The 15,029-nt window shown below is 44.6% G+C and overlaps 2 protein-coding genes across 5 annotated transcripts in view; both read left to right on the top strand.

The window, feature by feature from the left end:
- SPAG16 (sperm associated antigen 16) overlaps positions 1-10,020 on the top strand; it is a 370,003-nt gene extending 359,983 nt beyond the window's left edge. For all 3 annotated transcript variants that reach the window (XM_041460215.1, XM_041460214.1, XM_041460213.1), the window contains one exon: positions 9,493-10,020. In XM_041460215.1, coding sequence (XP_041316149.1) covers positions 9,493-9,674 — 182 coding nt within the window. In that variant the 3' untranslated portion in view covers positions 9,675-10,020. The remainder of the gene's footprint in view (positions 1-9,492) is intronic.
- Positions 10,021-10,750: 730 nt separating this feature from the next.
- The window catches only part of VWC2L (von Willebrand factor C domain containing 2 like), a 46,460-nt gene continuing 42,181 nt past the window's right edge, over positions 10,751-15,029 (top strand). For both annotated transcript variants that reach the window (XM_041460224.1, XM_041460225.1), the window contains exons 1-2: positions 10,751-11,210; positions 13,303-13,766. In XM_041460224.1, the coding sequence (XP_041316158.1) occupies positions 13,356-13,766 (411 nt within the window). In that variant the 5' untranslated portion in view covers positions 10,751-11,210; positions 13,303-13,355. The remainder of the gene's footprint in view (positions 11,211-13,302; positions 13,767-15,029) is intronic.

Raw genomic sequence — 15,029 nt, 5'->3', positions numbered from 1 at the left:
AGCTCCTGGATGGATACAGGTGCCTAGGTACATTTGTAGATGCTCTGGTTTACACATCTGCCAGCAGTGCAAGTTAGGGAATTCTCTTTTAAAATGTCTTTGAGGTGCCTGTTTGGAACTCCTGCATGGGACTTAGTGTCACCCTGCCTGAGCTGTCTGAGGAGGAGCTGTGGAGGTCCTTCTGTAGTCATCACACAGACACAGCCACCTGCTGTTCCAGAGAGGCAGGAGAGCTCCTGGGAAATGGGAGTTTTCCTCCCTGGCAGCTGCAGAAGGAGCCTGGATAAACTGAACCCACTGTGCGATGGCAAGGTCAGATGAGATGGATCCCACTCCGTGTCAGAAAGAGATTACACATCTGGTCATTCCCTTAGAGTTAATGGAAAGGATGATGCATATGCTGTCCAAGGGAAAAATAAATCAGTGTTCATATCCCAGTGTCATCTTCTGTAATACTGGCATATCCATCTTATCACTTGAGAAGGGAAAGGAGGATCAGGGAGGCTTTAACTGAAAGACTGCAGGCATCTCAGAGGAAGGAGAAGGAGCAGAGGATTAATACAAAGGTTATCTTCTATTCTCTGCATGCTTTTAAACCAGTGTTTCCATTAGTCAGAGCTATGTTCCTGCACACCTGGAATTTTTCATCTCTTTATACACTGCTCAACTTCACTGAATTCTTAAAAGTGAGACATACCAATGCCTAAAACACATACAGCTGCAGCCAAGTAAGAAGTTCAGAGAAAAGCATGATTTTGTGCACCCAAATCTGGATTCAGAGACCTCACTTGTAGCAGAAACTAGAACAGTTTTCAATTTGTGGTAACAGAAATTTTGCTGTGACTTAATTTTTCTCAGTTAGCCCATCAGTAAGTATTATTTTTCTTAATGAAAGTTTTTACTTAATATAAGTGCAACTCTTGAAACACCAAGAAAACAGCTAATGTGTTCTGGAGATAAGTGTTACTTGGAGTACAGTACTTGGCATGGTGCTTCCAATATGTAAGTTTAACAGAAGAGAAAAACTTGTTGTTCAGAACAAGATCTGAATGTGAACCATAACCGTGCTCTGGAGCGTTTGCCATCACATAAAAAGTTTCTTTGCAAGCAGAGGTTCAGCTTGGCAACTCCTGCAGATAATTTTATGGTGATTTATTCCTTTTTGAAGAGCATCAGATGATACTGATCTTTCCTCTTTTCCTCTGTTGCTTCCTTAAACTGTGATATTTTGTCATGTTTTTGCCCTGAGCAGCACAAGCACAACTGCAGCAGCACCAGGACTGGTGTCACCTTCTCGGGAGCTTCTCAGCCAACCTGTTACTGCAGCTCCCCGTGGATGCAGTGTCACTCAACACCTCCCCTTTAGTGGTGGCTTAAAAAACCAAATGCTGCCTTTTGGGATTTTTGATTTCAGAGCAGCTTGGTGAGCTTGAGGTCCCGCACTTGGTTGCAATCCAAGAATTTTTGCCAGGATGGCTTGGTCCTTCCTCATCAGTTTTTTTCCTCAAGGTAGATTCCCCTGGAAACACAGACCTACACATGTGCCCACATATAGGTATTCTAGGTAACACTGAAAGCTAGACAAGTGCCTTTCTATTATATGCATAAAAATATTCTGCTCTGACAGACATTTTCTTTTAAAAAACCCAGTCGTAGACAAGAAGGTATTTTCCTTTTATTCTCAAGATATTATTTTTAATATATTCAACATGCCTCATTAACACATCCAGAAAGATTTTGACATCTTGAAGACTCTGCTTCAAAAGTTTCTGCTTTAATACTTTTTGCGTTGTTTTGAAGCTCCTTTAAAAATCCAAAATGCTACCAAAAAGGCCAACTAAAATGTAATATAAACAAGCTCAAGTCCAGCTGAAAGGGAGCTTTACAGTAATGGTTTGGGTCTAGAAATCCTTCTAAAAAGGCTTTAAGTTCTTTTATATAAAGGATTTTCTTCGATCAGATAAATGCTTTCTTTGCTCTGAGTAACTTTCTGGTGATTTCTTGCTTGAAAAAGATTTGTCAGGTTCTGAGATCTGTTTAAGCTCCAGGAATAATGGCCCTTCATCTAGGTCACAGAGTAAGAAGTTAAGAGAAGTCCCCTTTTCCCATCAGTCAAACATTACTCCATGCCTTTACTCTTTGGAGGGAAATGCATCACGCCACATCATCCCACTCCACACTCATTTATCAGCCAGGCCAAATCTCTACATGCAGATTTTTAAAGATGTGAATTGAATTTCTGCTAACACACTGCTTGGGTAGTTTGAGGTTTTTCTGTGTTGCAGGGGAATCGCTTTCCACCTTTGTAAATTTCTGCTGAATAATTTGTCTGAGAAACTTCTCTGCACTGACTTTCCTGTTATTACCTTTTTATGATACTTGGGTCTAGGACACCTGCACCATGTGGCCCTACTCAGCCTAAAAAGCTGCCTTTCTGTTTAAGAGGCTTGACTGTTGCTATCCTGCTGAAAGCCAAACAAGGAGTGAGTTTGCTCACTCTGAGACCCTGTGCTGTAAGTCCTTGTTGCAGTGATGGCTCTGTTTGTGGTGTCCTGATCCTGCCTCATTTGAGAACGTGATTGCACTGAGTTGAATGACTTCACACACGTACGGTGAATCACGAGCTTGAGAGCACTCTGAGATGAGCTAATTTTCCCTAATATGTTTTGCCAAGTCTATGTCTATTTAAATACTTCTGAGAAAGGGGAAAGAAAAAATCTCTGGAGAGAATGACAAAAGGATTTTATTTTGGTACCAATATATTAAACACCTGTATCAGCAGATTCTTGGACGTCTTCTCTCTTTCCCAGCTTTCCTTTTGGTCTTTGTTACTGAGAATATTTAGTGAATTACTGCAAGTGAATTACAAACTGCTCAAGATTATTCTTCTATGCCCTGACCCTTGAAAGATCTAAATAGAGTGTGAAGACAAAGGGAGGAAGAGGGTCATCATTTTTTCCACAAGAATATTTAGGAGGTTTTACTCACATTTGAGAATGGATGACTTAAAATAATGTCTAAAAAGTGCATTCCCAAGCAAAACATAGTGTGCAAGAAATAGTTGTTATATTTGTTGAAAGCTGTTTATAGAACAAAAAAAAAAAAAAAATAGTCCACCATCTATCATATGTTGAAATCAGTTGCCTGGTAAATAACATTCTGCTCAGTGTGACATTAATGAAGAATTTTATCTACAGCCACTGCAATCATAGTTTGCAGCCCTTGTAAATATTCCATTTACTTTTATGTAGGCAAGCACATTAACTGTTAGCCAGATTAGTAAAGGGAAGGACTGGGTATTTTTACCTTTCACACCTCACTTGAGAGGTGCCCAATTCCAGGCTGAGGGATCCTGATGAAGATGCAAATGGTTGCAGCACCAATAATGACAAAAGACCTGAATTCAGAGGGAATATAATCCTTTAGGGCTGTGCAATTTGTAACATTACCATGAAGTGACATTCCTTTTAAAAAGGGAGCGGGAAAGAAAATATGTCTGATGCAATGTGTAATGTAAGTGAAAGCCCTTGGTAAGTAAGGTTCAAAAAAACCCACTTATCTTAGAATATATTCCATTGACTAACAATCATGTGCCAAAATTAAGCTAAAATACATTCTGACTATTCTTGAACAGAGTTTAAAAGTTCTGAGTAATGACATTGGTTGAACCATTAGTGTAAGTCCTTAAAATATAAGTAGTTTCTTGATACCTTCCACTTTGGGTCATCTTTCTTTGGGAAAAAACCCACACAAACAGAACCAGCTGCTGCTCTACATGCACAGGAGAAATCAATGGATAGGATCAATATTCCCTCCACAGGTAATAAATGCTGAGAAGCATTTCTGTCTATCTAAATTGATCCTAGAGAATTCTTTAAATTGGTTCTGATGTGTATAAAAACCATTTCCCTATCGATCAAAGCTTTTCTTGCTTTCTTGCTTTGATATGTTATTTCATCTCTGCCATCAGGAATGGTCTCAGGCTTCTGTATGCAGTTATGATAAACAGAATTTCTTCAATCCACGCAAGATTTTTTATTTTTCATTTAAACCCAGAAATAGCTGGGTTTGTCTTTGAAGGTGGATGCTTTGCTTACAGTTAGGCAGTGCAAGTAATTTTTAAACTGGGGAAGTTATCACATCAGAATTATTTGCAAGGAAGTCTAAAGTAACTGCTGTACTTCTACTAGGAACATCTGCCCAAATCCTGCTCCTCGACTTCTCTGTTGTCTCTGAGAAGAGGAGCTGCTGGAGCAGAGAGGAGACATTTTGATCTGTCACTGTCCTTATTCTGCCCCATTTTTGAGCAGAAGACTTCACCTGAGCTGCTGAGTCTATGGGAAATGTTCCTGGGAGCGAGCAAACAGTGCCAGTTATCAGGAAGAATGTCTCAGCCTGATGTGCCTGGGGGGCTGTGGAGTTTGTGACTTTTGTTACGACACTATTTTATTAGCATTGAAGCTGCTTGACTGCTCCAGAAACATGAAGTACTGGCAGGCTAAAACAGAACTTTTCAGAGTATTTGATAATGGGATGTTACAGAATTAATAAATTAATTTGCCCAAAGAAAAGTTAAATGCTTTAATGGGCATATGAAAAGGCACACCAGTGAGGAGTGGTGATGCTTTGCTCCAAAACTGTCACAGTTTGCATCTGTTTGGACATGTAAAGCAGCATGTAGTGTGGTCCTGGCAAGGTTTCACTCAAAATTTCATTGTACAAGGAAGACAGCAATCATGGCTGTGATTTCTGTTAGGCTCTTATGAAATATAAATTGTCAAACTGTCTTTTGACAAGTACAGGTTTTGTTCCTTTTACCCCAAGTAATTTGGAACCATCAACCCAGCAAATTAATCTTGTCTAGTTCTGTCTTCTGAAGAAATGCAGTAACAAATTAGATTGCTTCAACACGCCTGCACTATTTTAAATTTATCCACCAGTTCAAATTAGGAGATGGATTTCATACTGTATTCACAGGAGGGGCTTTGGTTTCTTAGGATTCCTTTTCATAGGTATGCAAAGTTCCTTGCAGATGAGAAAAAGCAGGTTGCTTACTTATATCTAACACAACTGAGCCTCACTGAATGCAGTAACTTTGCTTTTAAGCTCACATGTTTAGGTCAGTATGGACACTCCAGCAAATTTGGTGGGATTTTTGCCAGATTCCTGCTTTTGGCACTTTATGGCTACGGTCTTTATCAAACCCATAACTTCATGTACATTTGGAAAATGTACAAGAACAGATTTGCATACAACATAATTAATTAATTTTAACCCCCTTTTCCAGAGTGGGGTATGCATGCTAAAAGTAAAAATAAAAAAGAAAAAAAATTGCTAAAACATTATCGTCTCTGAGGCACTAAATTATTTTAGGGTTCAGCTCTTGTCTCAAAACAATGTAAATATACAGTTTTAGTAGCAGGAATAGTTCTTCTAGAAGGGCGTGGATTATTTTTATTGTTTTAAGTACAAATGTATTTCCAACCCAAACAACAGCACTGCATTGTAATTAATCAATGCCTAAAACAAAGAGCATTGCCAGTCTGGAGACAAGAACAGAGCTTTTCCCTGTAGGACACTGGGACTGGAAACCTACAGCAGTACTTAACTCCAGTGCTGAAATTGCAGTGATTCCCCAGAGTAAATTCAGTCTGGTCCAAGCAGAAAGGTGACTGTCCACAGATTCCAGATCCTGGCTGCCCCGCAGCTCCCAGCTGAGGTGGGATAAAGACATTTTTCATGGAAAGCCTGTGTTTCACCATCCCTTGGGGGGTGACCTGGGTCTGGCTTGGCTCCATGTTTCTCTGTGGATCCCCAAGGAAGGACTGAAGCCTGAGGTTTACACGTGGAGTAAGCACCATCAGCCAAGTACAATTTAATGCACAGAGTTTTTTCTTGGCTAAACTGTCATCCCCTCAAGGATTCCTTGCACAGAAGTTGTTTGTACCTTTAACTGGCTTTGCTACCTTTCTTTACCTTTTCCAACTCACTGCATCCCTCCTGAAGCAAGTGTCCAGATGGTCAGAGCTTATGTTATTCTAAGGACATAATAGGGGTACATCAGAAAAATTAGTACTTGTGTTAGCAATGGGCAACAGCAAATCAGCTGTGACTAGTACAAAGGCTGCTGCTGTAGGGTCTCCTTGTGGTGGCAATGTCCTTTGTCATCACTCCTTGTCTGTCAGGTTGAAGAAGAATGCTGAGCTCAGGATTGGCATGGGGCCAGCCAGAGCAAAGCTTCACTTTATCTCCCCATGTTGCCAAGTTCACCCACAGATCCAGAGCAGGTTCTGGAAGCCTTGTGAGCTGGAGATCTAGAGGTCAGAGTCTTGGAGACTTTGCATCTTCTAAGCAGAATCTACTCATTTCAATGCAAATCAGCCTAACTGCTCAGTTCAGTGAGTTTGCATAGACCAGCCCCACCTGACAGCTGGGTCAAAGGTATGAAGAACAACTCCTGTTCAGGCTTTTATCTTCCTCCGGTGTTATATCAAAGTGCTTTTGTTAGTGACAAGTAAGTATTCTTCATTAAAATACAGTGTTACATCACAATTATGTAGTAGTTTTTGTTTGCTTTCCTAATTGGAAAAAATTTTGAAAGAGCAATAAAACACAATTTGTTCCCTCTTCCCAAAATGAAACATCTCCTTTCGGAAGGAAGGAGGGAGTAAATTTACATTATAATGAGCAAATTGTTATGAGCCCGTAGATCAGTGTTGACATTAAGGGTGAGGGAAATGGGATGTTGTCATTTTGTGCATTCCCCCTCGCATGCATCTGCCTGTGCATCCTGCTGCTACTGAGCCAGGAGGTGGCTGTGTCATGGTCAGTGATAGTAACACATCCAGGGGGAAACTCCTGAAATGAATCATTCTTCACCAGGCCTGCCAAGTGCACCTCCATCCTTTCCCCAGTGAGTGCTAGTGATGGAGGCAGTGTGGGGTGCTACTGCACCTCCTAGCTGGCTGGTTTTACTGACCCTCTCTACTTTCCTCTTGGCTTTGTCATTTCCCAGGACTGTCAGAATACTGGCATGGTCTGACAGGATGACTGCTATGGTTTTGCTTCAGGCATGTGACTTACCTAGCAAAGCATGCAGAAAAATGCAGGGTTGGGGCCTGCCCCTGACCTGCTCAACCCAGGGAGTGGATGAGCCGAAGCTTTTTCTCAGTTGTCATTCTGTCCTGCCCTTGCTTTCTGGAAGTGGACTGCAGCTGTCCAGACTTTTTTTCCTGCCTGTCCCTCTCTGTAACAAGTGGGTTCATTAGTGGTTTTGAGAAGCTGGAAGTGACATTACCCCCCTGCCCAGCTGTTGTGGTGTCAGGGCTGCAGGCAAAATGGCATTTGTTTGGCTCCTGGAGAAGTCATCCAGCCTGGAGAGTCTCGCTGCAAGCGCAATCCATATGCAATGCTTCTGTCAGCAAAGACTTGCTGGAGGAGAGTTTATAATAAATATTCACATCTGCTGCTTTGGACACTCTAATCCATCCTACAGATCTTTGCTGTGTCAGGCTTTGTTCTAGATGAAGAAGCTGGGTAGTTGTAAAGGTTTGCAAATAGGGCATATTTATCATGGTTAGCTCTACTTGCTAGTTCCCATTCTTGCACAAATATCCATGACCACACTAAGCATAAGTTGTGGTTAAATATTCTCAGTGCATTTGTAAGCTGTTTGAGGCTACGTGTTTCTTTTGATAAATGGCAAAATGAAGCCATCAGATCGTCATGAGCAGAACAGACAGCATCATTGTTATGACCTAGTTTGAACAGAGGAATGATACATTCCCTGGATAAACTGCACATCCCAAAGGCACACCCAGGGCCCCAAAGTGTTAAAACTGGGATGAATTCCTCCGTGCTCACATCTGTTGGACAGTATGTTCCCATTGGCTATTTGGTGAATAACCTGAGTTACTAAAAATAGAAAAATATCTCCTGTTTTTCATAATCTTCCCAAAAATTATGACCTTGGTGCCAGATGGACTTGGTTAGTGTCAATTTCAATTATTCTTCTGCTGGTGATGTCTTTGCTTTCAGAGAGAAAATCTCAATACATAAGAAAAGCTGTAATCACTCAGAGGGTGTATTGAACTTGCTCTAAATAAAAAAAGGTGTTTGACCAAGATCACGATTGACACTACAGTGATCCCATTGTTCTTAGGGCCACATCAGATTTGAAATTAATGTATTGACTTTTTTTTTTTTTTGGTACGTGAAACTCATGATTATTATAGTTAATTTCTAAAGGAGAATAGAATATTTACCTGGAGGCTGGGTAAGTAAGAGGCGCTTCAAACATATCACTTACCAGCTATTACCTGGGCTTTTATTTAAGCAGGAAGATAATAAACACATTCTGCTTCCTTAAAAGTGTTGAAAACTGAGTCCATTCGATTTGCAAAAAAGCACATGGAAACTGAGAACTCCTTAGAAGCTTTTTTAGGTCTTAGTTTATTTTTTCTACTGTTAAACCCTGTTCTATATTAAGGATTTAAATATAATTTTTTCCATAAGGATATAAGGGAGCAAGCACTCAGTACAGTTAGATGCCTGACCTTCTGGAAATTCAGCTGAAAACTCATATCCTCATGTCTTAGAGTGGTACAAGAAAAGCAGTGTCAAAAGCATGGTCTGATGTTGATACCTCCAGGTATTAGGGAAGAATCTACTCCTCTGGTGCTCAGTCTGTGTTTCAAAATCTGTCCCTGAATAATTGTGTTCAAATATAATGGATATGATTGTCCTGCTCTGGTCTGCACTGGGGAAGCCCCACCTTGAGTATTGTGTGCAGTTTTGGTCACTGTAACATTAAAAAAAAAAAAATTATCAAGCTATCAGAGAGCATCCAAAGGGCAACAAAGATGTTGATGGGCCTTGAGTGGTGTGTGAGGAGTGACTTAGGGCACTTGGTCTGTTCAGCTGGAGGAGACTGAGGGGGGACTCACCAGGGTTTGTAACTTCCTTGTGAGGGGCAGACACTGATCTCTGCTCTGTGGGGACCAGTGACAGGACCTGTGGCAATGGCCTGAAGCTGTGTCAGAGGAGCTTTAGGTTGGATATTAGGGAAAGGTTCTTCCCCCAGAGGGTGGTTGGGCACTGGAACAGTGCCAGGGATGGTCACAGCACCGAACTTGACAGAGTTCAAGAAAGGTTTGGACAACACCCTTGGGCACATGTTGTGACCCTTGTGGTGTCCTATGCAGGATCAGGAGTCGGACTCCATGATCCTTGTGCGTCCCTTCCAACACAGCAGATTCTGTGATTCTGTCAAAGTAGCCAGGCTCCTTGTGAGGAGAACATGAGGTCTCCAGACTGGCCTGATCACTCCAAAATCCAATCTCATTGTTATTGATCCGTCCAACTTTCTGTTAATTTATCTCAGAAAACAGGAGTACACGCGAGTCTCTTTAAAGCCAACATCTCAAAACTTCCCGCACCGCTCTCTTGTGTATCCTTTGCCAACCTCGATGATGCCTTTGCCGTGTGTTTCAGGTGACCTGGTGGCTGTGGCCAGCAGCGAGGGCTCCGTGAAGGTGCTGTCCCTGGCCGTGGGCCAGCTCTCCGTCCTGCGTGGCCCCGGGGTCGAGGTGCGCTGCGTGCGCTTCCACAGCCAGGATTCCCTGCTGTCCGCGGGTGCCGATGGCAGGGTTTGCCTCTGGACCTGGGCACCGTGACACACGTGGCCCTCATCGCCTTCCACGAGAGCGGTCTGACAACAGCACTGCGGCTTTATAGCTTCACAGCTCGTGTTTGCGCTATTCGGGGCATGTTCGCCCAAACGGAGCATTATTTAGCATTTTATCCAAATAAACCCCTCTATTTCTCCCTCTTCCTGCTGTCACCGTGTTTTCTCCAACACCAAGAATCTCTCTTTTGGTGGCTTCTGGAGAAACAGCTTTACAATGACGCCTAATGCCGGCGCAGCCGAATTGCAAGGAGATTGATTTTTAATGTAGCGCAGCACGAGCCACAGGAGCCGGGGCGCCCCTTCCCCGGCGCAGCCGCCTGTGGGAAGATGAGGCGAAGTTTTCACAATGCGGCCATGGGGGATGTTTTCCCGGACACCGCCGGGGCAGCGGCGATGAGCCGGAGCTGGAGAGCGCGGAGGGGCTGAGAGAACCCCCAGCCCGAGGATACGAGGGCAGCCGGGCTGAGGGGAGCCCCAGCCGGTGCATCTGAGGGGGCAGCGGGGCCGAGGGGCTGGGCTGAGGGGAACCGGGCTGAAGAGAGCTCCAGCCGGTGCGTCTAAGGGGAACCGGGCTGAATGGAGCTGCAGACTGTGGATCTGAGGGGAACCGGGCTGAAGGGAGCTGCAGCCGGTGCATCTGAGGGGAACCGAGCTGAAGGGAGCTGCAGCCGGTGCATCGAAGAGAGCCGGCCTGACGAGAGCTCTAGCCGGTGGATCTGACCGGAGCCGGTGGATCTGAGGGGGACCGGCAGTTCTGAGCAGAGCCGTCGCCCCAGCCGGCGGCAGGCGGAGCAGCGGCCGGGGCGGGGGCGCCCCGCCCCTGTATTATTTTTTGGGTTTTGCCCCCCCGGCCCTTCTCTCTTCTTCTTCTTCTTTTTTTTTTTTTTTTTTTTTTTTTTTTTTTAACCACCATCCCCCTAAAACCAAAATACCAAAATCAATCCTAATAAGGGCAGGCAGGGAGCGCGGAGCTGCGCGGCGCGGGCATGGCCGGCGCCCGGGCCGGGGAGTCCCCGGAGGGGCGCGGGGGCTGCCCGCCCGCCGGGCGCGGGGCTCCTGCGCCCGCCCTCCCCCGCCTGCCTCCCGCCTAACCCTCGATCGCTCCCCCCCTTCCCCCGCCGAGGCGAAGCTGGAGCCGCAGGAGATCCGCCGGGCACAGGGAGGGGACAGGGATGGGTTGTTTTCTCTCCCCCGCCCGCCCCGAGACCTGAGGAGATGCAGCCCAAGTTCGCCGCGATGACTCTGCTGCTGGCACCGGGGTTTCTCCGCGGCATCGCAGCCTCCGGACCGCCTGAATCCTGCTCCCTCTGAATCGTCGGCGCCGGGTTAAAGCTCAGTTCTCATGTTGTGGTTGCTGGGCTGCCGCGCTCCCGTTTTGCGATGGGAGGTGGAGGAAAAGGGATTGTCCGTGAGTCAACGCCGAAAACGTGATTAGGATGAACTGCTTTCACTAATCTGTTTCTAACCTTTCAGTCCATGTTGGCCTGTGACCCCTCTCAGCTTTCACATCCAGCCTGATCAGGTAGGTGTTAATTATTTACTTGGGGTGAGGGAAGGCGGGTGGAAACGTTTCAGAGATTTACCTACGATCTTGGCCTCTCTCAGGGTGAGAAATGATGAGAAAGTTCAAGCTGTAAACTAATTCTGAGCCAAGCAGCATTTGTTTACTTGTTGAAATGTGTCCGTGCAAGACGTCTGCAGTCTGTCTGATTTCCAGGATCGAGCCGAGTGCCTGTGAGTTGCTGTGGGACATCTCAGCTGCTGTAGCAAAATATCTGGGGAGAACTTTTATATACATATATGTATACACACGCATTTGTTTTGAGAGCTTCCTCACAAAACTCCAGCAGATTCTCACAAGCATTTCACATTTCCTCAGATATGAATGACTCTGTTTGCTGCTCTTTTTTTTTTTTTTTCCCCTAAATGCCCACAAATCTGCAGTGTTGCAACCTACCTGTAGCGTTAGGTGGGGAGATTCTCTGCTCTGTAGATATGTAAAGCAGTCGTATCTGCATGAATCGCTGGATTTCCAAACAGCATGTTACAGTAGATATTGCTGATAGGAGTAACAAGAGGGTGCATAGTCCTTGCGATGGAAACACAGCCAGTACTTCAATTAAGAAGATATCTTTTCGAATTTGATAAATCTTGTGTAATATCCGGTGTCTCCCTCTGTTGTGGCTTCGGAAAAACTGCTTGGTCAACAGGATCCTTTAGCTGCTTCTCTGGGATTAAAGCTTTCTCCTCCTGCTGCTCCTTTTTTGTATCAATTAAGGGAGAATTAATTGCTGAACATCTGCAGTCCGCCAAAATGCCAGTATATAAAAGTGTCACCCCGAGGGATGGGGGGAGTACGTGTTTGCCCGTGTGTGTAGGTTTATGCATGTTTGTGTAGACTCCGTGTGCCTGTGTGTGCATGCTCTGGGAATGGAGGAAAAGAAGGGATGATGACACACACACCCCAACAGTCCTTCTTGTTTTGGTTTGTGCCAGCATCTGCCTCCGTAGTTCTGCAGTCCATGTAATGCTGATATTTCATCTCAGTTAAAAGTTTCCTGTAATACTTTGCCCAGCTTTTTTAAGAGGGATCAGAAACCAGTTTGCTGCCAGGGTTGCACTGGCTGCGGGCTGGTTTGTGGACAGGTTGGTGGCAGTGATGTGGCACTGTGGGCAGCCAGATGTGTTCCCAAGACACCGGCATGGAACCTTCTCCTGTCGCCGACTCTCCCGGGGGTCACTCAAAGCCCCTCTCCCTGCCGGACTCCGTGCTCACTCCAGCACTTGAGCGCAGCTCACCGCAGGTCGGGCCGTGCTGCATCGCTCCCGAAGTTTTAGAAAGGCTCCAGCTTAATCAGGCCGACACGTTTCAGCGGCTCCATGCATTATGCAGGCATTTAACGCCCTGCACTCCGCGGTTTTTGCTGGGAATTACTGAAATGCTGAATAATGGAGAAGGTGAATTGCGTCTTTGCCTCTGGCAGGGTTAAACGTACAGACTGCAGACTGGGCTGTGTTGGTAGCCCAGAAAGTCCCTCTTCAGAAATGCTGTAAATAACATTCTGTAATATTCCACCTCTCACAGCCCAAGTTTAACCCAGCACCATCTTTCAGATCAGACACAGATCTGACCACAGATTATGTTTGACTCCCTTTTCAGCTCAGGTTTCCCACCTGGGTTTAATGAAGTGGGCTGTGCTCCAAACGTAGCACCAAGGGACAGTGGCCCCCACAGGAGGTTTAGACCATTCTTAAACTTGGCTTCAAAACCCTCCGAGCTGCCCACCATGCGATTTCAGGCAGCTGGTTTAATTTCTGGTGCATCCAAAAACTCAACTGCAAAAATGAGGAAAGTAAAAATTAGATGATTCTGTGAACCACCATTCCTTCAGAGGTGTTTTATGGTCATATGCTTCCAGGCATGTGTGTCTAATTTTAGGTATTTCACATGCTTTGTTCTCTTTGCCAATGACTAAGAAAAGGTTTAATTCAAATGAAACAGTGATAGTAAAAAACTTTGCTTTATTCTTCGGTACTGGTTGAAACAATGAGTTTTATAAGTCAATATTCCTTGAATTTTGAGTTTTTTCTCACTTGAAACTGTTTGTTTTCAGACCACACTGGTCTCCCTATGGAAGCAGCTGTTTGTATCTGGCTTTGAGGTCCCATGGAGAAGCTGAGGAGGGGGATGGCTCTTCATATCCATGAAGCCTGGATACTTCTGTTTGTGCTGCCTGGTTTGGTCACTCCAGCTGCCATCAATCATGAAGACTACCCCGCTGATGAAGGGGACCAGACCTCCAGTAATGACAATCTGATCTTTGATGATTACCGGGGGAAGGGCTGTGTGGATGACAGTGGCTTTGTGTACAAATTGGGAGAACGTTTTTTCCCAGGACATTCCAACTGTCCCTGTGTCTGTACTGAGGATGGACCTGTTTGTGATCAACCAGAATGCCCTAAAATCCACCCAAAGTGCACAAAAGTGGAACACAATGGATGCTGTCCAGAATGCAAAGAAGTGAAAAACTTTTGTGAATATCATGGGAAAAATTACAAAATCTTGGAGGAATTTAAGGTATGGAACCCTTTCTTCAGTGTTTCATATTAGTATGCTTTAGGAATTGTATTTTTGTTGGGAGCTCTCAAAGGCACTCAGTATTTGCTTACTGCCACAGATGAATGCTGAAGTCATTTTTAGCTGTGATGCACGTCTGGCTCATGTCACCTCCCCCTTATGTGCACCCCTGAGGGCCAGTGGTCAGTCAAAAGCTCCCTGTGGGAATTGTCCTCTGCATCTGCCTCCTTTGCTCATAGCATGGATCTTGCTGGACTACCAAGGGTGTGTAAACCAGTACTGAGTGCTTTTTAAGCACCCCTTTTGCAATTTGGATAGCAAAAAAATTGATGGCACGGTGCTGAGAGTTGTTACTTATAACTGTATGAGCATGCAAATAAGTAGATGGTAAACTCTAATTTTTTCGTTTTAACTGTGATAAGGCTGTCTAGAATGGAGAAGATGAAATCCTAGGCAGATGAACATCTCAAGCAATGAGAAGAGTGGGGTTTCATTTAATGGTTGAGTTATTGTAAGGAATGTCGTAAAGAAATCCTGACATATATCCTAAAAACAAGTCAGTGTTTCCCAAAACCACTACCCAACCTACAATTCTCATTCTAAAGAGTTGATCACGAGCTTTCAATTCTGCTATGGCTAACAGCATTTCACAGTGAAGAACAGGGGCTGTAAAAGCTGTAGGTACACACGTTTGTTCTTCCAGGTCACATGGCTTTAAGAGTTGAACCTCCATAATTAACAACAGCCTGTAACTCTTCATGGCTGAGTGCCAGATCTTATTATACACTTGGCCAGTTAATTGTCTTTCCTGCAAGGAAAATAATTTCATATAGGTCTGAGTACTTCACCAGTTCTCACAGATGGCAGTTCCCTTTTTCACAGAAATGGTCATTTTCAGGGAAGGTAGCAGTCAGTAGTTCCTTTCTTCTATGTTGTGTGGTGTATGTTTATCTTTCTCTGTCCATCTGGAACTGCAGGCACTGAGTCTGGGCAAGAGAGTTTAATGTCACAAGCACAAGATAAAGCAAATGTATGAGGAGCATCTCCTTGAGGGCCACCCTGATCAACCTGCTCTGCTTCCCTGAGGGATGTGAAGATGCTGATTGTGTGACCTGCTCAGATAACGCTTTCTTCTTGCCCTGGGAAGGCCTGGCCCAAGTTCATCCCATGATCACATTTCAGTGGTCCCATTTTGACTGCTGTGTTTTCAGGTGGTGAGATATCCCACCTAGGTGATCAGGTTTTCATGTGAGAGGTATAAGG

The sequence above is a fragment of the Pyrgilauda ruficollis genome, unplaced genomic scaffold (assembly GCF_017590135.1).
Source record: "Pyrgilauda ruficollis isolate IOZ18807 unplaced genomic scaffold, ASM1759013v1 scaffold140, whole genome shotgun sequence".
NCBI lineage: Eukaryota > Metazoa > Chordata > Aves > Passeriformes > Passeridae > Pyrgilauda > Pyrgilauda ruficollis.
This window is presented reverse-complemented; position numbering and strand designations above follow the sequence as displayed.